Below are 25,117 nucleotides of genomic sequence, written 5' to 3'. Positions count from 1 at the left end.
GTCTGAACAGTATGGAATAGAGAAGGCTACCCTCCTTATTTTAGGTACAATGCTTCTGTTAATGCAACCTAAAACCAAATTAGGTTCTTTGATAGTCTTATGAAATTAGCAGAATTATGACCTCCTTTCCCACTTACATTGCTATTTGGCTATTATAGTGAATGTGACTTAGAATCCTCTTTTAAATATATTTTTAAATGTTAGTTAAATTTTAAGTGTTTATTGTGCCTGTCGTTTCAATCTGCCGAGACCTTTTTGCATCCTGATTCTGCCAGTGCTTATTTCAACACTGCAGCTGAGATTAAGAAATAGGTACAGGGGCGCCTGGGTGGCTCAGTGGGTTAAAGCCTCTGCCTTTGGCTCAGGTCATGGTCTCAGGGTCCTGGGATCGAGCCCCACATCGGGCTCTCTGCTTAGCAGGGAGCCTGCTTTCCCCCCTTCTGCCTGCCTCTCTGCCTATCTCTGTCTGTGAAATAAATAAATAAAATCTTAAAAAAAAAAAAAAACAGGTGCAGTGTGTCTGATGAGTGGCCCCAGAACATACTGCCATATTCCGGATCTGCTGGCCCGCCAGAGTCTTCAGCTGCTTCAGGAGGGCTCGGTATGTCTGAGTTTTCTCCTCTGGAAGCTCGGAAACTTGCTCAGCCAAGATGTCTTTCACTTGGGTCAGACTGCAGCCAGCACCTATCGTCAGTCCTAGGAAGCAAGTTGTTTTTACAGGTGACGTGGAAGGAACCATCGTGGTGCCGGCACCATTGTGTGCAGCCGGCGTGTGGCTCTCTTCCCCGGCTGCACAGAGAACGACTGGGAACTTGCACCAGCACAGTTACTCACTCCCAGATCAATTCAGTCAGAACTTCTGGACACAGGGCTTTTTTAAAAGCTCCCCAGGTAGTGCTGTGCAGCTAGGAGGAGCCCCTGGGCTGGTCTGTACTCTTCTTTAGACAAATACAAGGAAACAGGCTAGAAAGAAGGAATGACAGTGACGACTAGCAGGGGGCAGACCCTACCAGGACTTTCGCCATCCTGAGCACAGGGAAACAATGCAAAGCTGTTGGTGACTAAGGGGAATAAATCTGATGGCATTAAAGTAAGGACAAGGGACTTTCAGTCACCTACATCACTCTATAACCAATAATGCTTTGCCGCGGATTTGCACCCCCGCGAGCGGTGCTGCTACTCAATATCCCTGACAAGCAGTTCCACAAGGGCACGGCCAATCCGAATGAACGCAGCTCCCGGAGGGGTGTCCCCAGATACTATGTTGGGTGTTGTTGGGGGTCCCCAGGGAGTGGCCAGGAAGTGGGAGCGATAGGAGAGCATCCAAGAAGATTGGGGCGATGCTATTTGCTCCTAAATGAGGAAGCGAGTAACGACTGAAAGGTGTAGCCGGCATGCTTGTTCCTATCCGCAGGCCACAGCAGCAGCTCTGGGTTTTCCCTACAACAGGGAAGACACAGGTTCAGATCAGTCTTTGAAAGTGAAGAAGTCACCCAAACCATCAGGAGATCACTTCGCTGGCCTTTTCAAATGACTCCTTGACTTCCCCGGGTTTGTGGGATGCACGGCTCACCCATATAGTCTGATTTGACATCACTTCCAGGGCTGGGTTCTAACTTTAAGTTAGTCTGTTTTCAGCAGGTCGCAGGCTGGGCTTTGATTTTTCTCTTGTGGATTAACCTTTGAAGAGACTGTTTTACCCTCCCACATAGCTTTATCTTTTATCAATATTAAAAATATAGTTGGCACAATACCTCCCCCACCCCCGCCAACACACCGACCTAACACATTACACACTGCAATTCCGGTCATCACAGCTAACCTAAGTGATCAGGGAAACCACTATCTGTTCCTCGTTACCCTTACCGGAAGCAGATCTTGCCTAAAGAACTCAACTGCTCCGCCCCCTGGAATGTCTCAACCCAGAGTCCGCACCCTGTTGGTGCTCGGTGTTTCAGGAAAGGCACTCTCGGAACGTGGGAGCCCACCCCAGACCCACCAGCGATGGCTCCTCGCTTCCTAGCACTGCAGGGTCCACTGGAGCTTGGTCTTTAATCTGCAAAAATCCATACTTTTCTCTCCGGAGCACTGGGAAGTCCAAGCTTGTTTCCTGCCATGCATCCCTCCTACCCTATGGACCCAGAGCCTTATTTGTAGGGAAGAAGTCAGAAGTAAAAAGATGCTGCTGTTGTTGTTGGTGGTGGTATTATTATTATTTTAAGGGCAGAAGCATCATACAGACCAGCATGACCATCTTGTATTCAACACAGGTACAAAAGGGCAGTGCAGCCCCGGGAGGGAGTGAAAGGCTGCCTGTCTACTCTGCTTTATTTCGGTTACTTCGTGCTGGGCTTGACATGGCTGTACTGAGAAAACTCTGTTCACTCTATTCCTAGTCATGTTTTATCCCATCTTTGGTCAAAAAACCTATCCTGTATTTCAATAGAATTGGAAAGAGCTCTGACTTTGTTTATTCTCAGAATGCGGGTTTTGTTCTAACTTCATGTTTTTCGGAGTGCAGGGGTCTAAGGGAATGAAAAGTCAGGGGGCTTTCTGAAGCACTTATTATATTAAAGATTTTGAGAGGAAAACATGTACACCGAGTCAGACATTTACGTGGTTTGGATCAGCATGCACAATTTAACAAACATAAGCCTTCACAGAAACTTATTTCCCATGGGAGGGATCCTGGGAGGGGGGAACACACATATTTGGCTCCAATGTACCTCTCCCCTAACAATGCTGGCATTCTTCTGGGCCTTAGGAAAAATTGGGGAATCTTGGGAAAAGTTCTTGGAGGAACATTCTGCCACTAGAGGGTACTCACACTTTAATTTTAAGAGGGCCTGAGGGAGGCATGTTGGCTCCCTCAGATGTCAGAATCTGGCTCTACTTTGTCTGCAGATCCAAACAGAGCAGTCCATTCCAACAACCAACTGGGCAGGCCATGGAGTGGGCCTGGGAGGTGGGGAAAGGCTCACCAAGTAAGGAAAAGAGTTCTCAATTGGAAATGGGAGATGTGATGTGTGGCTTGGTGTCCTGGCCACCGGCCAGTTTGGGGGAACTTAGGCAAGTCTACTCTCCTTTTGCAACTTGGCTTCCTCATGAAGAATTCCTAAAAATAAGGGATTTGAGTAACCCCAAGGAATCTGAATTGTGTTCTGAAGGTCCTCTCGGGCACAGACATAAGGGGGCTCAGTGATAGGGGGTGGAAAGTCTCTCCTCTCCTCAGAACAGAGCAGCCTATTTTCATTTATTTATTCTGTTTAAGATTTTTTTTTTTTTTTTTTTTTTTTGAGGACAGGGTTGGGGAGCTAGAGAAGTCTGAGAACTGGGCTAAATGATAGCTGGGGTGAAGATAAAGGAAGGTTTCTCCTGCCTTAACTTCCTGCCTATCCTGGTTACGTCCGCTCCCCATCTACCCGTTCTGACCCCCCTTCTCATCCTTCTGCTCTCACCAAGATTTCCCCCAAGTCGAAGCACATTCCCCTCGTTTTCCCAGGGACATGTGGAAGTGCTATGGGAGTTGTCCGGAGGCTGGAGCTGTGAAATGTGGGGGGCGAAATGAGGACGGGTCCCTTCCCTTGCAAATGGGTAGGTGATGCCAGGGAGAGGCACGCTTGCTGGTCTGCTGGGCAGTCTGAGTCTGGCTGATGACAGTCGGGAGCCAGGAGAGTAGGACCCCTGGATGGCAACGATACAGATAAGGGGGGTCCCCTCCTCTGCCTCCCGCGAATGCCCACAAGTACACAATGGCCTACAAGTCAGTCCTGACTCAGCTTTCCGTTCAGTCTGCCTCCTTGCTGCCCAAGTTAATACAGTCATCAATAGCAAGCATCCCAAATTCACGTTCCTGACCCAGTCATTCTTTTATTTTTTTTTTCCCATTAATTCATTCATCAGTCATTGAAGCGAGCACTTATATGCATGTATTGTACTATACGCATGAGCTCACATGCTAGGAGCTCTGGGGGGTGAGGAAAGGAGTAAAATAAGGTTCCTTTTGTCAAAGGGTATGCCGTGCAAAGTCTTGCAGGTTTTCTGTCTACTTTGTGAGTACCTGCCTTGCCTGATGTAGTAGCAGTTGCATGGAGTGGGCCCTTAAGGACGTTGTGAGTGACTGGGGTGTTCGCCTGGACAGGTCTTTGTCTCATTTTACCTCTTGCTGTTGTCCGCATGAAATCAGTAGCATTCGAGTGCCAAACAGTATTTCTCCTACTTTCTCCTTCAAACATCCTCCCTCCTAGAAACTGTCAACTGATGGACAGCACTAGTCCCTTGCTGTCTTCCCATCAAAATTACACTGCAAATTTGTTCTCTTTAGGTCACCACGGTATTTTATAGGCAAGAATCCTGCAGGTGACTATAAGGTCTTGAATGATATCATCTGAATACTTCATATTCTGTGCAAAACTTTTGATAGTAAGGTTTTATGGTGGGGATATTATATCACATCAGAGAAATGATGAAGGGTTGGAAATAGGTCAGATGAGACTAATGTGTAAGTAGGTTCCAAGCTCCTTGGCAAGTGTAAGCTTTGGGCAGGCAATGGTTCACCAGGGTTTTCCTAAGAACACCAGGAACTCACCATCACTTGTTTTGGATACCACGCTGAGCTCAGGAATCCTAGCAGGAGAGAGGAGAATTGGGTGAAAATGTCCTTGAGATTTCATTGCAGGTCCTGAAAAGTAAATATGTGTATTTTAGAGAGATTTAGGGAACAGAAAATGCCCTTTTTTGGGGCATTAAAAGTTTCTCATAAAAATATTCAGATACTAATTTTTTAAAAATTGAGAATAAATGTATATAGATATAAAAGCAGTGGCTATCTACCCTGCAAAGTAAACTTATAAGGATGCTTTTCCAGTACAACTATTTGCTTATTTTATATATATATATATATAATGGATGGGAGGTTCTTAGAAAACTCTTACACATTGGAACCAGGAGACATATATAAGAATATTCATAATAAGAAACATATAACCTACCAAAACTGAAGCAGGAAGAAATAGGAAATTTGAACTGACCAATTACTAGCAATTTGAAGCAGTAATAAAAAAATTTCCAACAAACAAAAGTCTGGACCAGAGAGCTTTGCAGGTAAATTCCACCAAAACACTTACTTTTTTTTTTTTTTTTTAAAGAGTTTATTTATTTATTTATTTATTTATTTGGCAGAGAAAGAGAGCAGGAGAGCACAGCAGGGGGAGCAGTAGAGAGAGGGGGAAGCAGGCCCCTGGCTGAGCAGGGAGCCTGAAGCAGGGCTCAACCCCAGCACTCTGGGATCATGACCTGAGCCAAAAGCAGACGTTAACTGACCCAGGCGACCCTACAGCAAACATTTAAAGAAGAGATAATACTTATTCTTCTCAAACTGTTCCAAAAAATAGAAAAGAAAACTTCCAAATTCATTCTGTGAGGCCAGTATCACTCTGATTCCAAAACCAGATAAAGACATGACTAAAAAGAGAACTACAGGCCATTATCTCTGACGAACATGGATATAAAAATCCTCAACAAAATATTAGCAAACCGAATCTAACAGTACATTAAAAAAATCATTCACCACCGTCAAGCAGGACTTATTCCTGGGATGCAAGAGTGGCTCAATATTCACAAATCAATCAGCGTGAGGGGTCACATCAGGAAGAGAAAGGATAAAAACCATATGTTCATTTCAACAGATGCGGAAAAGGCATTTATGAAGTACAACGTCCATTCATAATAAAAACCCTCGACAAAGCAGGCTTAGAGGGAACATACCTCAATATAATAAAACCCCACGGCTAACAACATACTGAATGGGGAAAAACAGAGAGCTTTTTCCCTAACGTCAGGAATAAGACAAAAGATGTCTGAGGACTAGTACTTAATCATAGTACTAGAAGTCCTAGACACAACGATTAGACAACGAATAGAGATAAGAACCACCCAAATTGGTAAAGCAGTAAAACTTTCACTATTTGCAGATGTCATGATACTATACATAGAAGATCCTAAAGACTCCACCAAAAATGACAACAACAACGTAGAACTGATAAATGAATTCAGTAAAATTGCAGGATACAAAATCAATGTATAGAATCCATTGCATTCCTATACACTAATAATGAAGCAGCAGAAAGTGAAATGAAAAAAACAATCCCATTTACAATTGTACCAAAAATCACAAAATACTTAGGAATATAATTAACCAAAGAGATGAAAGACCTGTACTCTGAAAACTTTAAAATACTGTTGAAAGAAATTCAAAAGGACACAAAGAAATGGAAAGACATTCCATGCTCATGAGTTGGAAGAACAAATATTGTTAAAATGTCTATACTACCCAAAGCAATCTACAGACTTAATGCAATCCTTATCAAAATATCAACAGCATTTTTGTTTTAAAGATTCTATTTATTTATTTGACAGACAGAGATCACAAGTAGGCAGAGAAGCAGGCAGAGAGAGAGAGAGGAGGAAGCAGGCTCCATGCTGAGCAGAGAGCCCAATGCAGGGCTTGATCCCAGGACCCTGGAATCATGACCTGAGCTAAAGGCAGAGGCTTAACCCACTGAACCACCCAGGCGCCCCACCAACAGCATTTTTTAGAGAACTAGAACAAACCTACAGTTTGTATAGAACCATGAGAGACACCTCCCAAAGCAATCTTGAACAAGGAAAAGAAACCACAGGTATCACAATTCTATGCTTCAAATTATATTACAAAGCTGTAGTAATCAAAACAATATGGCATTGGCATAAAAATAGACAGATCAATGGAACAGAATGGAAAACCCAGAAATAAACCCACAGTTATTTGGTCAATTAACCTTTGACAAAGCAGGCAAAAATATACAATGGGAGAAAGATGGTTTCTTCAACAAATGGCGTTGGGAAAATGAGACAGCAACATGCAAAAGAATGAAACTGGACCACTTTCTTACACCTTACAAAGAAATGAACTCAAAATGGATTACAAACCTAACTGTGAGGTCTGAAACCATACAAATCCTAGTAGAGAACATGGGCAGTGATTTCTCTGACAGCATCCATAGTAACATTTTCCCAAGGCAAGGGAAATAAAAGCAAAAATAAACTATTGGGACTATATCAAAATAAAAAGTTTCTGCATGACAAAGGAAATAAGCAACAAAACTAAAAGGCAACCTACTGAACGGGAGAAGATATTTATAAATGACATATCAAATAAAGAGTTAGTATTCAAAATGTGTAAAGAACTTATACAACTCAACAGCCAAGAACCAAATAATCCAATTAAAAATGGGATTTGAACAGACATTTCTCCAAAGAAGACATACAGATGTCCAATAGACACATGAAAAGATGCCGAACATCACTCATCATCAGGGAAATGTAGATCAAAACTAGAGTGAGATATCACCTTACATCCGTCAGAATGGCTAACCAAAAAATCACAAGAAACAACAGGTGTTGGTGAGGAGGTGGAGAAAAAGGAAGCTTTGTGCACCGTTGGTGGGAATGCAAACTGGCACAGCCACTGTGGAAAACAGAATGGAGGTTCTTAAAGTTAAAATTAGTTAAAAGTTAAAGGTAAAATTAAAAGTTAAAAATAGAACTGCCCTATCATCTAGTAATTGAACTATTGGGTATTAACCCCCCAAATACAAAAATACTAATTCAAACGGGGACAAGTCCCTTTATGTTATTGCAGCATTATCTACAATAGCCAAATTATGGAGGGGTGCCTGTGCTTCAGTGGTTTAAAGACTCTGCCTTCAGCTCAGGTCATGATCCCAGGGTCCTGGGATCGAGCCCGCATTGGGCTCTCTGCTCAGCAGGGAGCCTGCCTCCCCTTCTCACTCTGCCAGCCTCTCTGCCTACTTGTGGTCTCTGTCTGTCAAATAAATAAATACAAAATCTTTTAAAAAAAATAGCCAAATTATGGAAACAGCCCGGGTGTCCATCAGTAAATGAATGGATAAAGAAGATGTGGTGTACACATGCAAGGGAATATTACTCAGCCATAAAAAAGAATGAAATTTTGCCATTTGCAATGACATGGATGGAGCTAGAGGGTATAATGCTAAGTGAAATAAGTCAGTCAGAGAAAGACGAATACTATATAATTTCACTCATATGTGGAATTTAAGAAGCAAAACAAATGAGCGAAGGCGAAAAAAATAAAAAAAAAGGAGAGAGACAACCTAAGAAAGATTTTTAACTATAGAGAGCAAACTGATGGTTACCAGAGGGGACGTGGGTGGGCGATGGGTGAACTACGTGGTGGGGATTGAAGCCCGCACGCACCACGGTGAGCACTGAGTGACATATAGAACTGCCTAATCGCTACATCGTATCACCTGGAGCTCATATGACACTGCATGTCGACTAGACTGGCTTTAAAATTAAAAATAAAAAAAAAGAATATTTGTAATAGCCAAAACTTGGAAAGCGCTCCCTGTCCTTCAACAGTAGAACAGATAAGCAAACTGTACGCGGTGATACAATGGAACCCAGCAGTCACCTGCACCACTGGGAGTGTGTTTCAGGTCAAGGATGTTGAACAAACAAAGCAAATTGAGGAAGAGTAATACTGTGTCAGTCTATTTCTGCAAAGTTCAAAAATATGCTAAAGTAAGTGGCACATGGCTTAAAGACTCAAATATATGTGGTAAAATCGTAAAAAGAAAGTGACTGACCATCGCCACGTTCAGACGAATGAATGCTTCTGAGAGGAAGGGAAGGGAAGGAGGTGTGGTTTCCGAGGGCTCAGGGGGCTTTCCAAGTTCTCAGCAAAGTTCTCATTCTTAAACCGGGTGTAGGTGATAACTGGGTGTGCACCGTTAACATACATATTTTATAAACTTCTATTATATCTACTCATTATTTAACAAAAACAAAATTAAAAAGATAAGATCAATGAAATGATTAAAAAAACCCTCTCATATTTTTTCTCCACACCTCAGGGGTGTCCATACTGCATACTCTCAGGGTATAGGTACATCCAACTTCGGAGACCGTATTATTATATTATAATATGATATTTGTATTGCGCTTTTATATTATTAGAATAATATATACAATTTATATGTTGTTTATATCTAAAATTATAGAAATAATTAGATCATTGTATCATATATATCACATATATTCCTGACCTGAAACAAATAGCATCTTGTGTACTTCTATATGACATATTATATGATAGAATGATCTAATTATTTCTATAATAATTTTTATAATGCACCATTATATTATATTCTTTTTATTATAAAGGATGAGGTTTTATCCTTGAAATGTAGTGCTTGTAGACTGAGAGTGAAGCGGGGGACAGGAGGTTGGGCGTGGCTCTACCGGTGGCGCAGGAAACGCTGTACTCACTCACCCAGGGCGGTGTTGCCTGAGATGAGAGGGGCTTCAGGATGTTTGGCTTTCAGTTCCAGGAGATCCTTGAGGGTGCCAGGGGAGATCCAGGTAACCCTCTCTCCACGAAAGGTCAGAGTTTGTTTTTCTGGCTTCTCTGCCATTCTCTAAGTGCAAAGGACAAGGGTGTATGCACATGGGCACACCTGCCTTTCAGGTTCCCAGAGGGAGGAACATTCCTCTAGAGAGACTGCAGGAGTCTCGGGGTCCACTGGACCGAAAAGATACTCATTACACCACATCCATTGAATACTGCCTGTATTTCCACAATTAGGTATTCACTTCTTTAAGACTTGTTAATACATGTAGCTCTTGGCTGGCCAGGGATGATATAGGCTGGCCTCTGTCAATACCACTTCAGTATAAAGTAATTGAACACAACTGTCAGCCTAGAGTTTTCCTCTGAAATCCAAACATAGATCTAAATGAGAACTTGGTGTCTCCTCTGAGATGTCTAATATGCATCTCAGATTTAACATATCCCAAACTGTGCTCCTCATATCCCATCCTTTCTGAAACCCCCAAAAAGGATCCCCCAAAGACCAAAAGGTCTTCCCCTTCTTTGTCAGTGGCCATTGTCCTTTCCAGCTGCCCAAAGTCCCAGAGTCAGCCTCGATCTCTCTCTCTCCCACACCCCACATCACATCCAGCAGCAAATCTTGTTAGCTCTCCTTCACAATATTTCCAGAATCCATTCTCTTCTCAGCTACATGCTGACAGCCTGGTCCGACACCACCATCCCTCGGGATGGCGCTAGTGCCCTGACAAGACTCGCTGTTCCTCCCTGTGCCCCTCAGCAGGCTATTCCCATCCCACCAGCCAGAATGATCTCATCACAACATTAGTAAGAACTCATCCCTCCCCTGTCCAACCTCCCTAATCATTTCCCATTTCTCGCAGGGTAAAGTCAGCAGCTTAAGTCCTTGTGGTCTGTTCCCCAGTAGCTTTCCAACCCCATTCTCTGTGTTCCCTCTGGGCCACACCCTGTTCTGGTCCTTGGTCAGGACAACGGTTCTCCTACCGCTGGCCCCTTTGCACCTGCTCCGTGCACTGCCCGGACTGCTTTCCCCCTCCTGTGGAGGCTGCTCCCTCACTTCTGGTAGAACTTTTTCAAACGTTATTTTCTCAGAGAAATCTTCTCTGGCCAGCATTCTAGCCCCCTTCTCAGTTGTTTTTTTTTTCTTCTTATCACTTCTCACTGGCTACCACACTGTATCTCTTATCTGTTGTTTTGCTTATTACGTGTCTCGCCTACCAGATGACAACTCCTTGTGAGTAGGTTTTTGTGTTAGTTTTAGTCCTTGCTCTATATTTAGTACCTAGAACAGTGACTGGCATGTTGCTGGATGATTGGTATTTGCTGAATGAGTGAATTAACACATCAGAACCCCTTCAGAAATAGGTATTTTATAGAATGGGACCACTGGATGCCAGTGAGGAGAGAGAGATGCTGATAGAGGTAAGGGTAGGGCTAGGGAGGGCCCTGGAAGTGCTCCTTGGGGTCAATCTATTAGCACTGCTCAGGTTAGAAGCTGAGCAAAGCTGGATGACTAGGACAGTCAATGGGGACACACCGCAGATGACAACGATGAGAGTATTGACGAAGCCATTCAACAGAGAGCCTCCCTTGAGGCTTCAGGGAGTGTGTCCAGGGCATCAGCCAGGGAGGGCTTGCTGAGCTGGGCGGGGACAGGCTTTTTGGTGTGATCAAATATTTCCATAGTTTGACAACTTCACAGGAAGGAAAGGGTGGTTTTATAAAACTGAGTTTACGACCATTGACATTTCAACAAACACATAAAGCACTCAACTTATCTTACCAAGAGTTCTGGGGGAAATATGAGCTCCTGGGTAGGGTCCAAGGGCTGGAACTCATCTTCCGCAAATAACTCTGTGCAAATCTTTACAAAGGGCAGAAAATGGCCTTGTTAGCCCAGCTAAACCAGAAACAGCATTATAATTCTTTACATTAATTAGGCAAAATGAACATACTCATAACTCTTCTACTCTCCTAATATGAGAGTAGTGGGAAATAGTTCAAACCAAATGAAAGTTTTAAATAAGAATCTTGTTGTAAGAGAAATACTGATTTGCCCCTGATAGGATACTAAGGAAAAGACCTTTCCCTGAAATAGTTCAGAGAGTCCCCTGTGAAACACCAAGACAATGTATGAGAAACTACCAGAGGTCAATACGTTGGGGGACTGGTCTCCACTGTGCCCTAGCCACTGTCCTTTCACCTGTCAAATCAGGATTCAAAATGCTAAAGGCTCTGAGAAGTCCTGAAGTTTGAATAAAAATGACTCTAGACATACATGCCTGTGCACAAACCATCCCCACTAATTTTAATAACAACAGCTAACATTTATGGAGTGTTACATTCCAAGTGCTTTTACATGTATTAATAATTTGTTTAGTTCTCACAACAGTTATAGAAAGAATGTAAATTATCATCATCTCCATTTTCCCCAACTGGGAAACTAAAGCATAGTGGAAAGTTACCCAAACTCTAATCTTGTCCGAAAGAGGTCTGTTTTAGCTTTGGAAACACTTACTCCCAGAAAACCTTCCTGAAAACGTACAGCAAACCGGGAGAACCCTGGAAGCAGAGCAAGAGGTCTGCGTAGTGGAGAAGAGCACGTGTAGACATCGGACAGAAGGGGAAAATCAGAGCCTGGCTTTGAACCACCCCATTACCGGGGGCAGATCTGGGTTCATTCTTAGCTCTGCTGTGACTTGGCTCCCTAACCCTCCCAAAGGAAAGATACTTAACCTTTCTAAAAGTAAATGGAATCATGATATATTTGGAAGGGTAATTTATGACAGTTAGGTGAAATGGATTGATATTTGTCCAACACCCTCTCTCTTTTTCTATTTCTCTGGGGTCTTCCCAGGTTCCAGAAGGGAAACTTGCAACCGCTCCTTATAAAGGTTCTTAGTAAGACCCTAGATTGAGGAATTACAGGTCAACATTTTTGCATTAACTGGACTTAGAAATGCAGGCAGGACTTGAGGACAATAAAGTGGTATGTCTAAAACCTAGGACTAAGATAGTGTATGAGAATGAAAACATTAAAAAACAAAAAAAAACCCATAATGAATCAGATCTGAGGAATTAAAGTTCTCCCGAACAGGTGTTAGGCCAGGACTTAATAATAGAAGATCTTAACGTAGCTTTAAGGGAAGGGAGAATCATGGGGCAGATGCCAGCCATCCAGCTGGTCTACCCTGGTGGAAGAGAGGGCTCTTCTGTGGTGTCACCCTTAAGATTATGAAAGTGCTCTGCATCCATGTTCACCAAGCAACCTCATTATAATGTGGCTTCCCATGTGTGTTTTCCTATAGGGAAAGAACCTGCAGTTCAGTGACCGCTGGATCCACTTTATAATTGTGTTTCTGTAAACGAATATTAGGGCATATTCCAGTTTAAGTATCATGTTCTTTCAAGTTTGGTTAAAGTGAATCAGGTGGTCCCCAGAGCCCAATCATTGCCCAGATGGACTTCCTGAGGCCACAGAATCGAGGATCCGACTTTAAAATGTATTACCGCCTCTGAGGCGCACTGATCTTCTGTGAAGTGCTCATGGGGGTGGGGTGCAGCTGCCCTCTTTGGCAATAGCCTGTTTCACCGCACATCTTCTTCAGACCAAAATGAAGTGAAGGTGGGAGGCTGAGAATGGGAACAAAGTAGGTGTGCAGGATGGAAATAGAACGGGGGTGATGGGCTCATTTTCGTCTGAGGGCAGCTCTGTTCTCTCGCATTTTCTTGTCTACAGGGAGGAGACTCTATTTTGTCCATATTCCTTTAAGAACTTGGCAGTGGGTCTCTTTTGGAAACTAGTGTCTCTCAGAGAGCAAAGCCAGAGACTGCAATGTTTCCAGCTTGACTGGGAACCACTGGGAACAGTGGTGATGATCGTGCCCTCTTATGTGACTTCAGACAGGCTCCCTTACCGAGGTTGCAATGCCCTCTCTCTGCAAAGGAGGGGACACGGTGATAGAGGACAGCTCTGCCTGTGTGGGGGAGGCACAAAACCCCTTTCCCACCCAAGGGGCTCATCATAGTTGGGGCAGGTCTTTTCCTCTTGTCTGAGTGGTTTATGTTTTCTTGTTTCATCCCGACAGAGACAGAAGGGGCAACCAGAGCCTGGCTTTGAACCACCTTGTTACCGGAGACAGAAGGGGCAACCAGAGCCTGGCTTTGAACCACCTTGTTACCGGGTTCCAGATGAAAAGTGCTTTATCTGCGCATGGGCTTAGGCGATTCGAAAGCAATGCAAAGTGTGACCATCAACACTTACAAGCCAAGTTTTAACACACAAACAGGGACTTACATCACTTTCCCTGGGGAGCAAGGAAGCATCATTTCCTCCAGGATCCAAGCAGCATTTTCCTGTTCCTTTCCGTTGACAGCCATCTGACTCCTAGGACAGCGAAATGCCTTCAGATGAAAAACTTCTTAATAGGTAAACGGGTGTGTGCCTTGAAAGGCTTGTCAATTGAAATGAGACTTCCAGACTTCTTTTAGTCATTTTTGGTAGTTTCTGTTGGAACAGGACTAATCACAAGATCTCTCTTCTTTTGCTTTATTTCAAAAATAGAATGACTGGGATGCCTGGGTGGCTCAGTGGGTTAAGTGTCTGTCTTTGGCTCAGGTCATGATCCCAGGCTCCTGCTCAGCAGGGAGTCTGCTTTTCCCTCTCCTTCTGTGTGAGTTTGCTCTCTCTCTCTCTCTCTCTCCCCCTCAAATAAATAAGTATCAAAAAAGTAAAATGAGGTGCACCTGGGTGGCTCAGTGGGTTAAGCCTCTGCCTTCAGCTCAGGTCATGATCCCAGGGTTCTGGGATCGAGCCCCGAATCAGGCTCTCTGCTTAGCAGGGAGCCTGCTTCTCCCTCTCCCTCTGCCTGCCTCTCTGCCTACTTGTGATCTCTCTCTCTCTGTCAAATAAATAAATAAAATCTTAAGGTAAAATGATAATATAGACCATATAAAGTATATAATATGATGTATAATATATACAAAAATATATAGTGTAATAATAAAGAATGTAAAGAAGCATACAGGAAACTATCATTACCCTATTCCACTGATAAAGTTTTATATATCCTATATTTGTACTATATTTAAGTACAATATTCTTTTTGTCTTTTTATTCATTTATTTGCCTACTATTTTGTTCATTTATGTGTTTATTTATTTATTTATATTGTGAATCTTTTTCCATATCATTAAAATGTCTTTATTTTTTGAAATTTAAAATTTTTTAAAATTTAAATTCAATTAGCCAACATATAGTACATCTCAAATGGTCTTTAAAATATAATTTGCTGATCATATAATAGTCCATCTTCTGGCTATTCTGTGAAATATTCATAACATTTGCTATTGCTATATACTTGGGGTTTTTCCCCCTACATTGTATAAATATAAATAACATAATGAACATTTCTATTCATCACATGGACAGCTTTGTGTACGTCTCTGAATTTTTTCATAGGTGAACTCCTAGTGGTAGAATTAACTGATATGATACCTTTTAGGGCAATGATGATTTATTCATTCTTTAGCCTATATAAGATCTAGCAATACTAAATGTTATCACTTATATAAGGACCTTTAAGACACAAAAAAAGAAAAAATAAAGAAAGGTGGAGAAAAAGACTTATTTTGGAACTGGGTTTTCTAGACATTTGGGGTCTGCAGGGAACTGACTGGAAATGAATGGACAATCGATGAATTTTACAGCAGGTTTCCATTTACTGGTTCCTTCATTTCCCATTTCCTCCAAATTTACCTCTTGTGTGTCCTTCTTAAATAATTTCTCCTTAGTATCTAGTAAATACTTTCTTTTAGATATCCCCGTTCTCTGCCCAAATGCCTCAGGCTGTCCTCTTCCTAACTCTGTCCAAGACGCAAACCCACCTGGGCCCAGTGACCAGAGCTTCCTTTCTTACGCAGGGCTCTGAGAGGCCCACGATGGGCCAGGAGTCAGCTACAACAGAAGCAGCCTGTCTCCTTTTGGCCGAGTAGATGTGAGCCTCGGGTGTTCCCACTGGAGGCCCAGTTTCTTTCACCCATTAAAGTCCTTGGGGCCAGCTGGAGGCATGTGGGTCTCCAACCATATTTTTGCCTTTATCCCCAGAGTCTGTGCCTGGAAAGGTGAATAACATCCAGATTCCAGAGGGAGAGAGGTTTCCCTTAACTTCCTTTATTCATATTTGATATGTGCTTCCCTTACACTGGCAATTTAATGGGTTTACAAGCTCTTCATTTTGCATCAACTCTGAGATGAGAAATCAGCTTCTCAACTTTGGCTCCCCCGTGTGGAAGCAGAAGTCTGGGACATGCTCCTGCGAGGACCTGGGGAGAGGGATACACCTGCTGGTCCACTTCCAGGCTCACCCCTACTACTTGTGGTGGGATGTGGAACATCAGAGGTAGTGGAACTCTCACCCTATCCTCAACAAACAGCTAAAATTCTCACGAGTCAGTTGGAACTAGCTCACTTGGTCTCCTTTATTGTCTGTTTCAATGATCTGAACCGTTCAGCCCCTGTATTCCCAGCCTTGGCCCGCTGTCACTGCCATTCTCGCTCTGCAGGGCATCCCCAGTCCCCTACTCACCACACAGAAGGTCCTTCCGCCTGCGAGAATGGGCCGATACCCGGTGCAGCGGCAAAGATTACCTTAACAGAGAAGAAGCATGCTTATCAGTAGGCTTTATTATTTTTTTTTTGTAGGCTTTATTTTTCCTAGTTTCTTTTGAAAGTTGAAACAGACCTAGGTTGTTGGTTTTTTTTTTTTTTTTTTGAGAGTGTTTAAATATCTGCCAGACTGTCCAATGCTTTTTTCCTCTTCTTAGAATACGAACCTTCCCACCACATCAATTCCAGTTTTATTCTCTGTCCTAGAGGAGATGGTCATCTATCTGGTGAGCTCACTTGAATCCACTGTTAGTTTGTTCATTCATTCAACATGTATCTATGTAAGATACAGGGGATACAGGGGATCCAGATACAGGGGATCTGAGAACAGGAAAGTATAGGCCAGATTTAAGGCACTATGTGATTTTCTGTAATGGGGCGGAGAGAGTAAAGGGAGCAACTGCCAGCAACTGGCAGATTACAAGAGTGTGTCTGTGCTCACCCCTCAGGTCTCGATCTAAGAACTTGTGTATTTAACAGATGACTTGTTGAGGGACTGCTGACACTTGAAAATGGTGTTTATTGATCCTGAAAAAGCAATATGAGTAGATACTCCTCTTTAGTAATTTCAGCCCATTGCACAATTTAAAGCATCCTTTCAATATGTGAAGGCTCTGTTGTGGGCTGAATTGTGTCTCCCACAAAGATATGCTGAGGTTCTAACACCTGGACCTATGAATGTGACCTTATTTGGAAACAGGAGCTCTGTGGAGAGTTAAATTGAGGTCCTACTGGAGTAGAGTCCATTCTAATCCTTATAAGGACTTGGGTCCTTATAAGAAGAGGAGACTCTGGACACAAACACAGTGGGGAGAAGCCCATGAGAAGACAGAGGCAGAGACTGGACTGAGGCATCTCTAAGTCCAGGAATGCCAGGATGGCTGCCAGGCACCAGAGGCAAAGAGGCAAGGAAGAATCCTCTTCCAGAGCCTCCAGGGGGAGCACGACCCTGCTGACAGCTTGGTTTCAGACCTGTAGCCTCCAGAGCTGGGAAAGAATAAATTCCTGTTGTCTTAACCGACCCTTTTGGTGGCACTCTGATGAGACAGCGCCAGGGAAGGCAGCCAAATCAGTCACCGGAGAGAGAACCGAGGTGTCCAGATGGGCGTGTGGTCTCTCCAGCAAGTGCGCTACCATTCTTCTCTGCTCCTGGGTGAGCTGTAGCTACTCTAGAAACAACCAGGGGGCCCCTGGTTGGGCACTGGGATGACCTCGTGAGTGGGCCGCAGCAGCCTGAAGCATGATTCCCGCCAGGCCTCAGGCGGGTGGTGGTCTCCGTCCATGTCCGCCCTACCTCCCAGGGCTTCCAGGAGCTGCTCCTCTGAGGGCTGCTGGTGGTTCCTAAGCAGCGCATACATGGACATCACCATCCCAGGCGTGCAGAACCCACACTGGGTGCCGTGGCTCTTGGCAATCCTCTCCTAGAAGGACACATGCATGATCACAGGCCTTTCTGCTGTCACCACGCCTCACCAAAGTCCCCGTCTGGCACCTCCCTAATCATGGTGGAACCCAGTCCCGGAGCAGTGCATCCCTCCCCTTGCTCAGAGAAGGCCAGCGCCCCTTTCCTTGGCTACTCTGGACGAGGTACCTCAGAAGTCATAGTCTATCATTACAATCATCTCTCAAGCTCAGATCCTTAAATCCTTCTAACTGGGAATTAATGGGGTGCAGCTTCTGTTCCCAGAATGAGAATTCTCCAGAAAACAGTAATAAGGAAAGGTATGTGTAAGTTTCAAAAACAATTTTCTTGAACACCTCCACATCTCGTCCAGCCTAATTCCGACCATGGGGCCACCTCTTTTTTGATTAGTTTGGAGACTATTTACTGTTGGCCTCACTTTACTTTCTTCTTTAAATTCTTTTGTGCTGGCTCCAAAGGAGTTCTACTTTCAAAGATCCAAGATTTTGGTCTGTGTCCCAGATCCTTGCTATCTGAAGGCCGGTGCATGGACCAGTGGGGTTGGTCCCACCTGGGAGCTTGTAGGAAGTGCAGGACCTCAGGCCTCCACTCAAACCTCCCGACTCAGAATCTGTATTTGTAACAAGTTCCCAGATGATTCTTCGCACATTAAAGTTTGGGAAGCCCTGTTCTAGATTTCACAGTGTTATCCTCTCTGATCTCCCCAGACATTTCAGTAAATTTTGCTGGGTCCATGGCCTTTGCTGAGCTTTCCTCGAATTGATTCTCATGTTGTGAACCCCAGAGACCCTGCTAGAAGCACCCGTGGTCCTGGTGGATTGGGACCTAAGATTCTCTAGTTCTCTGTCTCCCTTCTTTGTGACAAGGACCGAGGAGTCCATGTGCTTTCTGCCAAAGCTTAAAACCAGCCTCTGTGTTCCAGCTGCAAGTTAAGATTTGGAGAAATGATTGTCCTTGTGCTCTGGTACAGTCAGCCTTGGCTCTAATTTTCCTCCCACGACCTCCTATGCCACAGGCAATAAGTGTGGGTTTTATCTTGTTCACCTCCGACCTTTTATTCTATGGAGAAGAGCCCGTGCACAGTATTTACTCCAGCTTATAGTCACACAGGCTTTAGTTGATGTTTTGATAATCCTGCTTATCACTCAGGTGGGAAAAGTAGGAAAAAAGATAATCACCTAATAAAATGTGGATGGATTTCCAGCTTTCTTTAAATCACCTGGGTGTTATCTTGATCAATACACATCCAAAGCATCTACTTACCTGAGTACAATCTAGAAGCTCCAGGCAGTCAACACAGTCAACACAGTGTTGGTTAAAAAGAAAAAGTTAAGAAGTAAGAAAATGACAATGTGCTCTTACCTGCACGGGGTGAAGCCTGGTGTTGATGCTTCCAACACCTTCCACAGTGGTGACAGCAGCCCCATAGAGAGAGCAGATGGGCACCAGGCACGCAGGAATGGAGAAGTGCCTTCAGAGGAGGAACACAAGGAAAATCAAGGGAAGTAACACAGTCCTGCCTCTTGGGAATCTGGGAATGAAGAAGGGCAGCAGCATACCCCCCAAGCCTGTCATTCAGCCTGGGGGATGGGGAACTGATGGGGTGACAGGGAAGGAAAATTTAAAGTCCTCTCTGCTGACTTTGTACTCTCTGTAGGAACTGAGGATCCTTAGAGGGAACCCAGGCATTCTGAACCTCAGAAGAACTTTCTAAGCCCGTACAGACCCACTTGAGTCTGGACTCAGCGGGAACGGACTCATGTTGCCAGGAGTATGATTGGATATGGACTAGCATTCATTAAGGATGCTGATCCGGTTACAGGCAAAAGGCACACTTAGGGCTTTTATGTCTACATTTGAGAATTTTTTTGCTGTTAATTTTAAACACTCTGGATAAGGGCATTCAACAGAGAAATGACATGTGTTCTGAGGCCATTTCTTGATTTCTTGAGCCAGTAGATTTGAGAGTAGCCCAAGTCCTGGAATCTGACCCTTAGTGAAAGGCTGCAATCGTGGCCCAGGTCCCTGCTCGGCTAGGCTGGTCCAGTCCAGCAGTAGAAAAGACATTAGCTTCAGAGCCAGAAAATATGGGTTCAAGTCCTTGTTCTAGAACCTTGTGTGACCTTGAACAAGTCACTTTATCTCTTTAAGCCTCATTCATTTGTAAAATGAATGGTTTCTTAACCTGGGACACATAGATGTGTCGGTTTGGCCAGCAAACCCTGAGGTGGTGGATGAAAAGATCACTCCAGACACCTTAGTAGGAGAAAGGAGAAGGCAAGGGTGGGGGGGGGGTACCAGATGCTTTAGTGGCGAAAGGTCCCAAGCCAAATTCTGCCCCCACCTTTATTGTGAATGTTACCAACACAACAAGGGAATAAGAAAAACAAGACGGAATGTGAAACTTTAATCATCAGGGCAATGGCATAGGGAGTAGAGTGTGAGGAGGACAAGCTGTGCTCGCGATGAGTGTGCAGACAGGGAGTAAGTGACTTCGAAAGACGAATGCTTCTCCGAAGTCAAGCATTTACTCCCGGATGAGAGCATTGAGCCGCAACGAGGATCCAGCTGTTTTCAGCCCAGAAACCTTAAAAAGGGCCCAGTTTTCTGGACATCCCTTCTTTGCTTTTCAACTGGTCTCACCAGGGAGGCGTGTGTTTATTAAATCTTATGAATTCCCCCATAGATGGGCCTTAGGTCTATAATCTCCCTAAAACTATGTGCAACAGAGGATTCGTTTATGTACCTTCTGAGTAGAGAGCTCATAGCTTTTATCTGATTCTCAGAGGGGCTGAAGGTCTAGAGAGGTTAGAATCACATGATCTTAGAGACAGTTTGCTCTCTGATGGGAATATAAGCCTGGCCAAGAAACCAAGGCCCCCCTGGCCTCTGGTCAGATACCTGATCTTTGCAGACAGCAGGTCATGCTTAGACACCATAACAGTGCAGGCCCCGCAGCCTCCTCTTCCGCAGGCGTATTTGGTTCCCGTGAGGCGTACTAGAGGGGCTGGTCAAGGAAAGGCTGCCATGGTACACGTTACCCGCTATGGCTGCCTCCCTAGTGTGTCGCTAGTGAGGACGGGGAAATGTAGGGCTGAGAAGTCATTTCCTTGCCAGGTCTCAGCAAAGGCCACTCTAGATCCTATAAGTTGCGCAATACCAAACCCGCTAACTTTTCCTGTCTGTTTTCTCACTTGCTAAGAGAGAAAGGTAATACCTACTTTACCTTCACAGGCTTATCATGAGCATCTTACAGGATGGTGGCTGTGAAAACCCTTGGAAAAGTCCTATTTCATTATAGGTATTCCGGGTTCCAATTTTGTAACTGGGAGAGAAGAGCATTTATAGCAATTCAATGTATTTTAGTTTTGTCCGTTTGTATTGCGTTTGTTTGTTTTTTAATTATTTTATTTTTCCTTTTTAATTTTTTAAGTTTAAATTCAATTAATTAACATATAATAAAGAATTAGTTTCAGAGGTAGAGCTCAGTGATTCATCAGTCTTATAGGATACTCATTGCTCAGGATTACGTCACGAGTCCTCCCTAACGTCCGCCATCCAGTTAGCCCATCCCCTCGCCTGCTCTCCTCCAGCAAACCTGTTTGTTTCCTATGATTAAGAGTCTTGTGGTTTGAAAACAAGTGAGTGAGTTGTGGCAGAAACTCTCACCCTTACTTTCAAATCTCACCTAAACTGTCCCTCTGCTCTCGCTTGGTGGGTGCTGGAGCCCAAATCCAGGCTCAGACTCCACCCGCTCTTTTTACTCCTCCTCCTTCCTGCGCGTGCGTGGTCCATTTCCACCCCGTTCAGTTTTCGAGACTGGATGTAATTTATTAGACTCATTCAGAAGATTTCAGAATCACTGCTTTTTTTTTTTTTTTTTAAAGCCATAGGGCTTATTCATTTAAATTAAAACATCAGATGCTTATCAGAGAGGCATGTAAATGAGCAGAGTGGAACTGGGGAGCCTGTGGCCCACTCTAGGTAGGACACTAGGGACAGTCCCTTCTCTGCTCAGCAAAACGGCCTCCACGCAGCAAAGACTATTCTCTCGTTTCTCATGAGAAGCTGAAAAATCTTGATTTTATAAAATATGAGACTTCCTAATTTTCAAACATTGATAACTGACTAAATACCATGTGGACTTTTAAGCAAAAATTGTCCATGGGTCGACTCCATCCATTTATAATTCCTGCCATTTCTTTATTTACCTTTCCGTTTCTCGGAGAGATACATTAGACTGACCACTTCAAACATGTGGCATTATGGAGATCTAAATCTCAGAATACAAAATGGTCGGGAAAATCTCTCATCAGAGAACGGGTGGAGGGAAAGGCAATCTTTTCCGATGACACGTGCTCTTCCTGAATCTGGAGAATGTGGTTTCCTGCCAGGACAGGGTACATGCAACACAGACCTCTATTACATAACCGCCCTGCTGGGGATTTGGAGAGCCCTTAAAGAATAATTAGTGCCGAAGTAAAGAGCTTAGCTTCTATTTCATTGCTATTAAATCCAGATATAAGAAGCTCTGGGGAAACTTCATCCTCTCCAAATAGCCCAATTAACTTAATATCCTTAAAACCACTGCCAAAAGCAAAGAGACAGCAAGGGCCAATGGGACTGACTGGAGATGGAGAGGTTAGAGTATCTTTCACAATCACAGCAGGCATAAGTTTTAAGGTGAACACAGACACCGCCCAGACTTTGACCAAAAGGATCCGGTTCTTTCGTAGGAAGGTCAGCAGAGTGACTTCTGGGTCCACATTCCTCTCTATTACCTGCATTGGAAAGAGGAAAGAGATTTATTATGGGGATCGAATGGGTGACCCAGGGTAATGTCTGCCATGGCCTGCTTGATTTGGCAGCTCGGGTATACTACTTTCATCTGCCCATTTCTTTTTTCCTCTGAAGCCAAACAAGTTTCACATACATGTACAGAGCGGGAGACTTACCAAGTAAGTGCGACAACAATGCTTTTACATGTGACTAGAATGGGGACCAACGCTGAGGGAGCCCCCACTGGGAGTTAATGTTCTTCGTGTTTGCTCCACTAGCTGTGCGTGTGGACTCTTCCAAATCAGGCTTTTGTACTCTTAGGATATTTGAAATTGGGAAGAGACTTGGATGCCGTGTGTGTGTGTGTGTGTGTGCGCGCGCGCACACACACACACACACACACACACAATGAAGGTTCCTGGAGGGAAGGCATCTAGAGAGGAAGAGATTCTCTTCCTGGCACCTCTGAGACACCCCTAGTGCGGAGCACACATGATAACATGAGGGATCTCACGAGTTGGTGGCAGAGATGGGAGGTGGGGAGAGTTGCTGTCATCCCGAAGGGGTCCCTGAGTGTGCCAGTCCCCTCATGGCAGAGCAGCTAATGGGGAGACTTGTCCCAGCTCAGGGCCCAGGGTGTCTCTGGTGGTGCACTAGAATTTCTCCCCCCACTCCTTGAAAAGCAGGGAGCTATCACTCAGAAGCCTGGAGGGACCTTCCTCGGGGCTTCTTTCCTACTTGCTTATTGCGGGACATTTCATTTGCTTTTATCTTAGAGGATCCGCTAAACACCTGGAGCCGTGCTGTGGCATCAGAGGAAAGGAGACACAGTGGGCTATTCATGTTAGGGCCTACTTTTTTCCCTAGAAGAAGAACTTGAACCTGTGTAGACCCCCCAAAGTAACTCTGGGCTCATGATTCAGGAGGGATTTGGAACAGAAAATTGACAAAGGAGCCTCCAAATCCTAGGCGAGTGAAACAAGTGAGTTGGGACTCCGCTCATGGATGAAGGTTTGGGAGAATGTATGGTGGCTGCTGGCTGCGGAGACTGGTTACAAGGGAGTTACAAGGGACATGACGAAACTATGTTCTATCTCTTTTCCTGGGGTGGGAGGCTGGACGTGGCCAAATCGCAGTTAGGTCTGTGGAGCTGGAATGCTGAGAGGCCTTGGAGGAGGTGGCAAGACCAAAGCAAAGCCACATGCTTTGGGAACTACAGAATGGTTCCCCTGAGAGCTAGACGTTCCTGAGAAGAGGGGGCCTGGCTGAGGGCACTGAGGGTCAACCAGCAGCCTGTGTGGACGGATGGTGAGCACTGCCAGGGGCTTGCTAGGGGGCAGCGACAATGGCAGAGCCCACCGTTCTTGTCATACAGGTGCCCCTGGAACTCAGTTGCAACCTCGACTGAAAACTGACCGCAATTACCTTTTGACTAATTCTGATTAAGGAAGTCTTGACAGAAAAATTAAGTTAATAAATAGAAAAAAATAAAGTTCTATTTCTTGTCCTTCCGAGCTGGAGGATCAAGATGTGTTACTCGATACAGTGCTTCCAGGATATCAGGCCCAGCATAAGTGCTTTATAAGGACCTAGGGAATTCCTGATCGATGAAAGAAGCAACTCTATTTTAATCTGTTTAAGATTAAAGTTATAACATTCTACAAAAAGTTAAAGTTATAACAATCCATATATAGTATATATATTACAGAAAGTTATAACAATCTATAACATAGTGACAGATCCTAGAGATGGGTCCTCTGAGGCTCAGGGAGGTGAAGTAACTCGCGTACAGTTATGCAGTAAATGGCAGAGCTGGATTGGAAGCAGACTGCCTGAGGCCGGAGCATGCGTGATTCACCCTGATGCTTTACCATCTCCCCATATTCTCAGAAGCTGAGCCTTGGCTGAGCGGGCAAGAGGCCAGATTAGTATGGGTTCCGAGTCCCTGACTTCCTGTCCCTGACTGGACAAGAACTGCCCTCAAGCTGGTAGTTTCCTGCTGTCTCTGCGAGCCGGGGTAGAATCACCCAACGCTTACCTTTCTCCCATTCACAAAGAAAACCAAGTCATCCGACGTCGATGGGCAAGGCATTGCACCTGTAAATAAACTTTGCCTTACAACTCTAAGCGCGGATGTTCTTTGGCACCAGAGAAATGAGAATTTAGTGCCAAGCAGCTGAAATCCCTCCCTGTGCAGAAGCAGGCAGCTGAGAGCCCCAGAGAGCAGGGCAAGGAGTGGAGACGTCCCTGCTTGTGGCCTTTTAAGTCTAGGGTACCCGTGTGGCCCAGCCTCTTCCTCTCCTTCCCACCAATCCTGGCTTCCAAGCACAGCCCACTCTTCTGGCTTTCTTGTGAGTTGAATGGCTTTAGTGTGTGAAACCCATAAACAACCACCTAAACTTCAACCGACTCTGCACGCTGTCTCATCCCCAGGAATATATTCTGGACAGATTTCACTCTTCTCAAAGAGAGCCAGGAGTGGGCTTTCTGAGGCCTCCCGCTTTCCCTGACACTTTCCTTACTCTAGCTGCAGAAATGTCCTTGTAGGAAATCACATGGATAAGTGTACTCTGTGCCCTAAAGTGGAGGGGTGGGATCCCACAGTCACCCAGCCCTTCCCAACCACACCCCCTGCTTCCTCCCCCACCCCCCCAAATTGCTCCATTGGGACAGTGATGCAGTCAAGGCAACCATGTTGCAGGTGAATAAAATGAGGCCCAGGTATGTGAGATTGGTCGCCCAGGGACACACAGAAAGTTAAGTGGCAAAGCAGGGACCCAAACCAAGATCTCTTGGCTTAAAACGCCTGAAGTTCATA

At 44.5% G+C, this 25,117-nt stretch overlaps 1 protein-coding gene across 1 annotated transcript in view; it reads right to left on the bottom strand.

The window, feature by feature from the left end:
- Window positions 1-24,391, bottom strand: part of LOC123950789 (aldehyde oxidase 2) — an 80,401-nt gene extending 56,010 nt beyond the window's left edge. The window contains exons 1-11 of the mRNA XM_046019211.1: window positions 24,338-24,391; window positions 22,244-22,301; window positions 20,422-20,518; window positions 18,883-18,991; window positions 17,392-17,518; window positions 16,018-16,079; window positions 13,728-13,817; window positions 11,214-11,294; window positions 9,356-9,500; window positions 4,589-4,681; window positions 545-696 (exon numbers count right to left, since the gene is read on the bottom strand). Coding sequence (XP_045875167.1) covers window positions 545-696; window positions 4,589-4,681; window positions 9,356-9,500; window positions 11,214-11,294; window positions 13,728-13,817; window positions 16,018-16,079; window positions 17,392-17,518; window positions 18,883-18,991; window positions 20,422-20,518; window positions 22,244-22,301; window positions 24,338-24,391 — 1,068 coding nt within the window. The remainder of the gene's footprint in view (window positions 1-544; window positions 697-4,588; window positions 4,682-9,355; window positions 9,501-11,213; window positions 11,295-13,727; window positions 13,818-16,017; window positions 16,080-17,391; window positions 17,519-18,882; window positions 18,992-20,421; window positions 20,519-22,243; window positions 22,302-24,337) is intronic.
- Window positions 24,392-25,117: the final 726 nt, after the last annotated feature.

The sequence above is a fragment of the Meles meles genome, chromosome 9 (assembly GCF_922984935.1).
Source record: "Meles meles chromosome 9, mMelMel3.1 paternal haplotype, whole genome shotgun sequence".
Taxonomy (NCBI): Eukaryota; Metazoa; Chordata; class Mammalia; order Carnivora; family Mustelidae; genus Meles; species Meles meles.
This window is presented reverse-complemented; position numbering and strand designations above follow the sequence as displayed.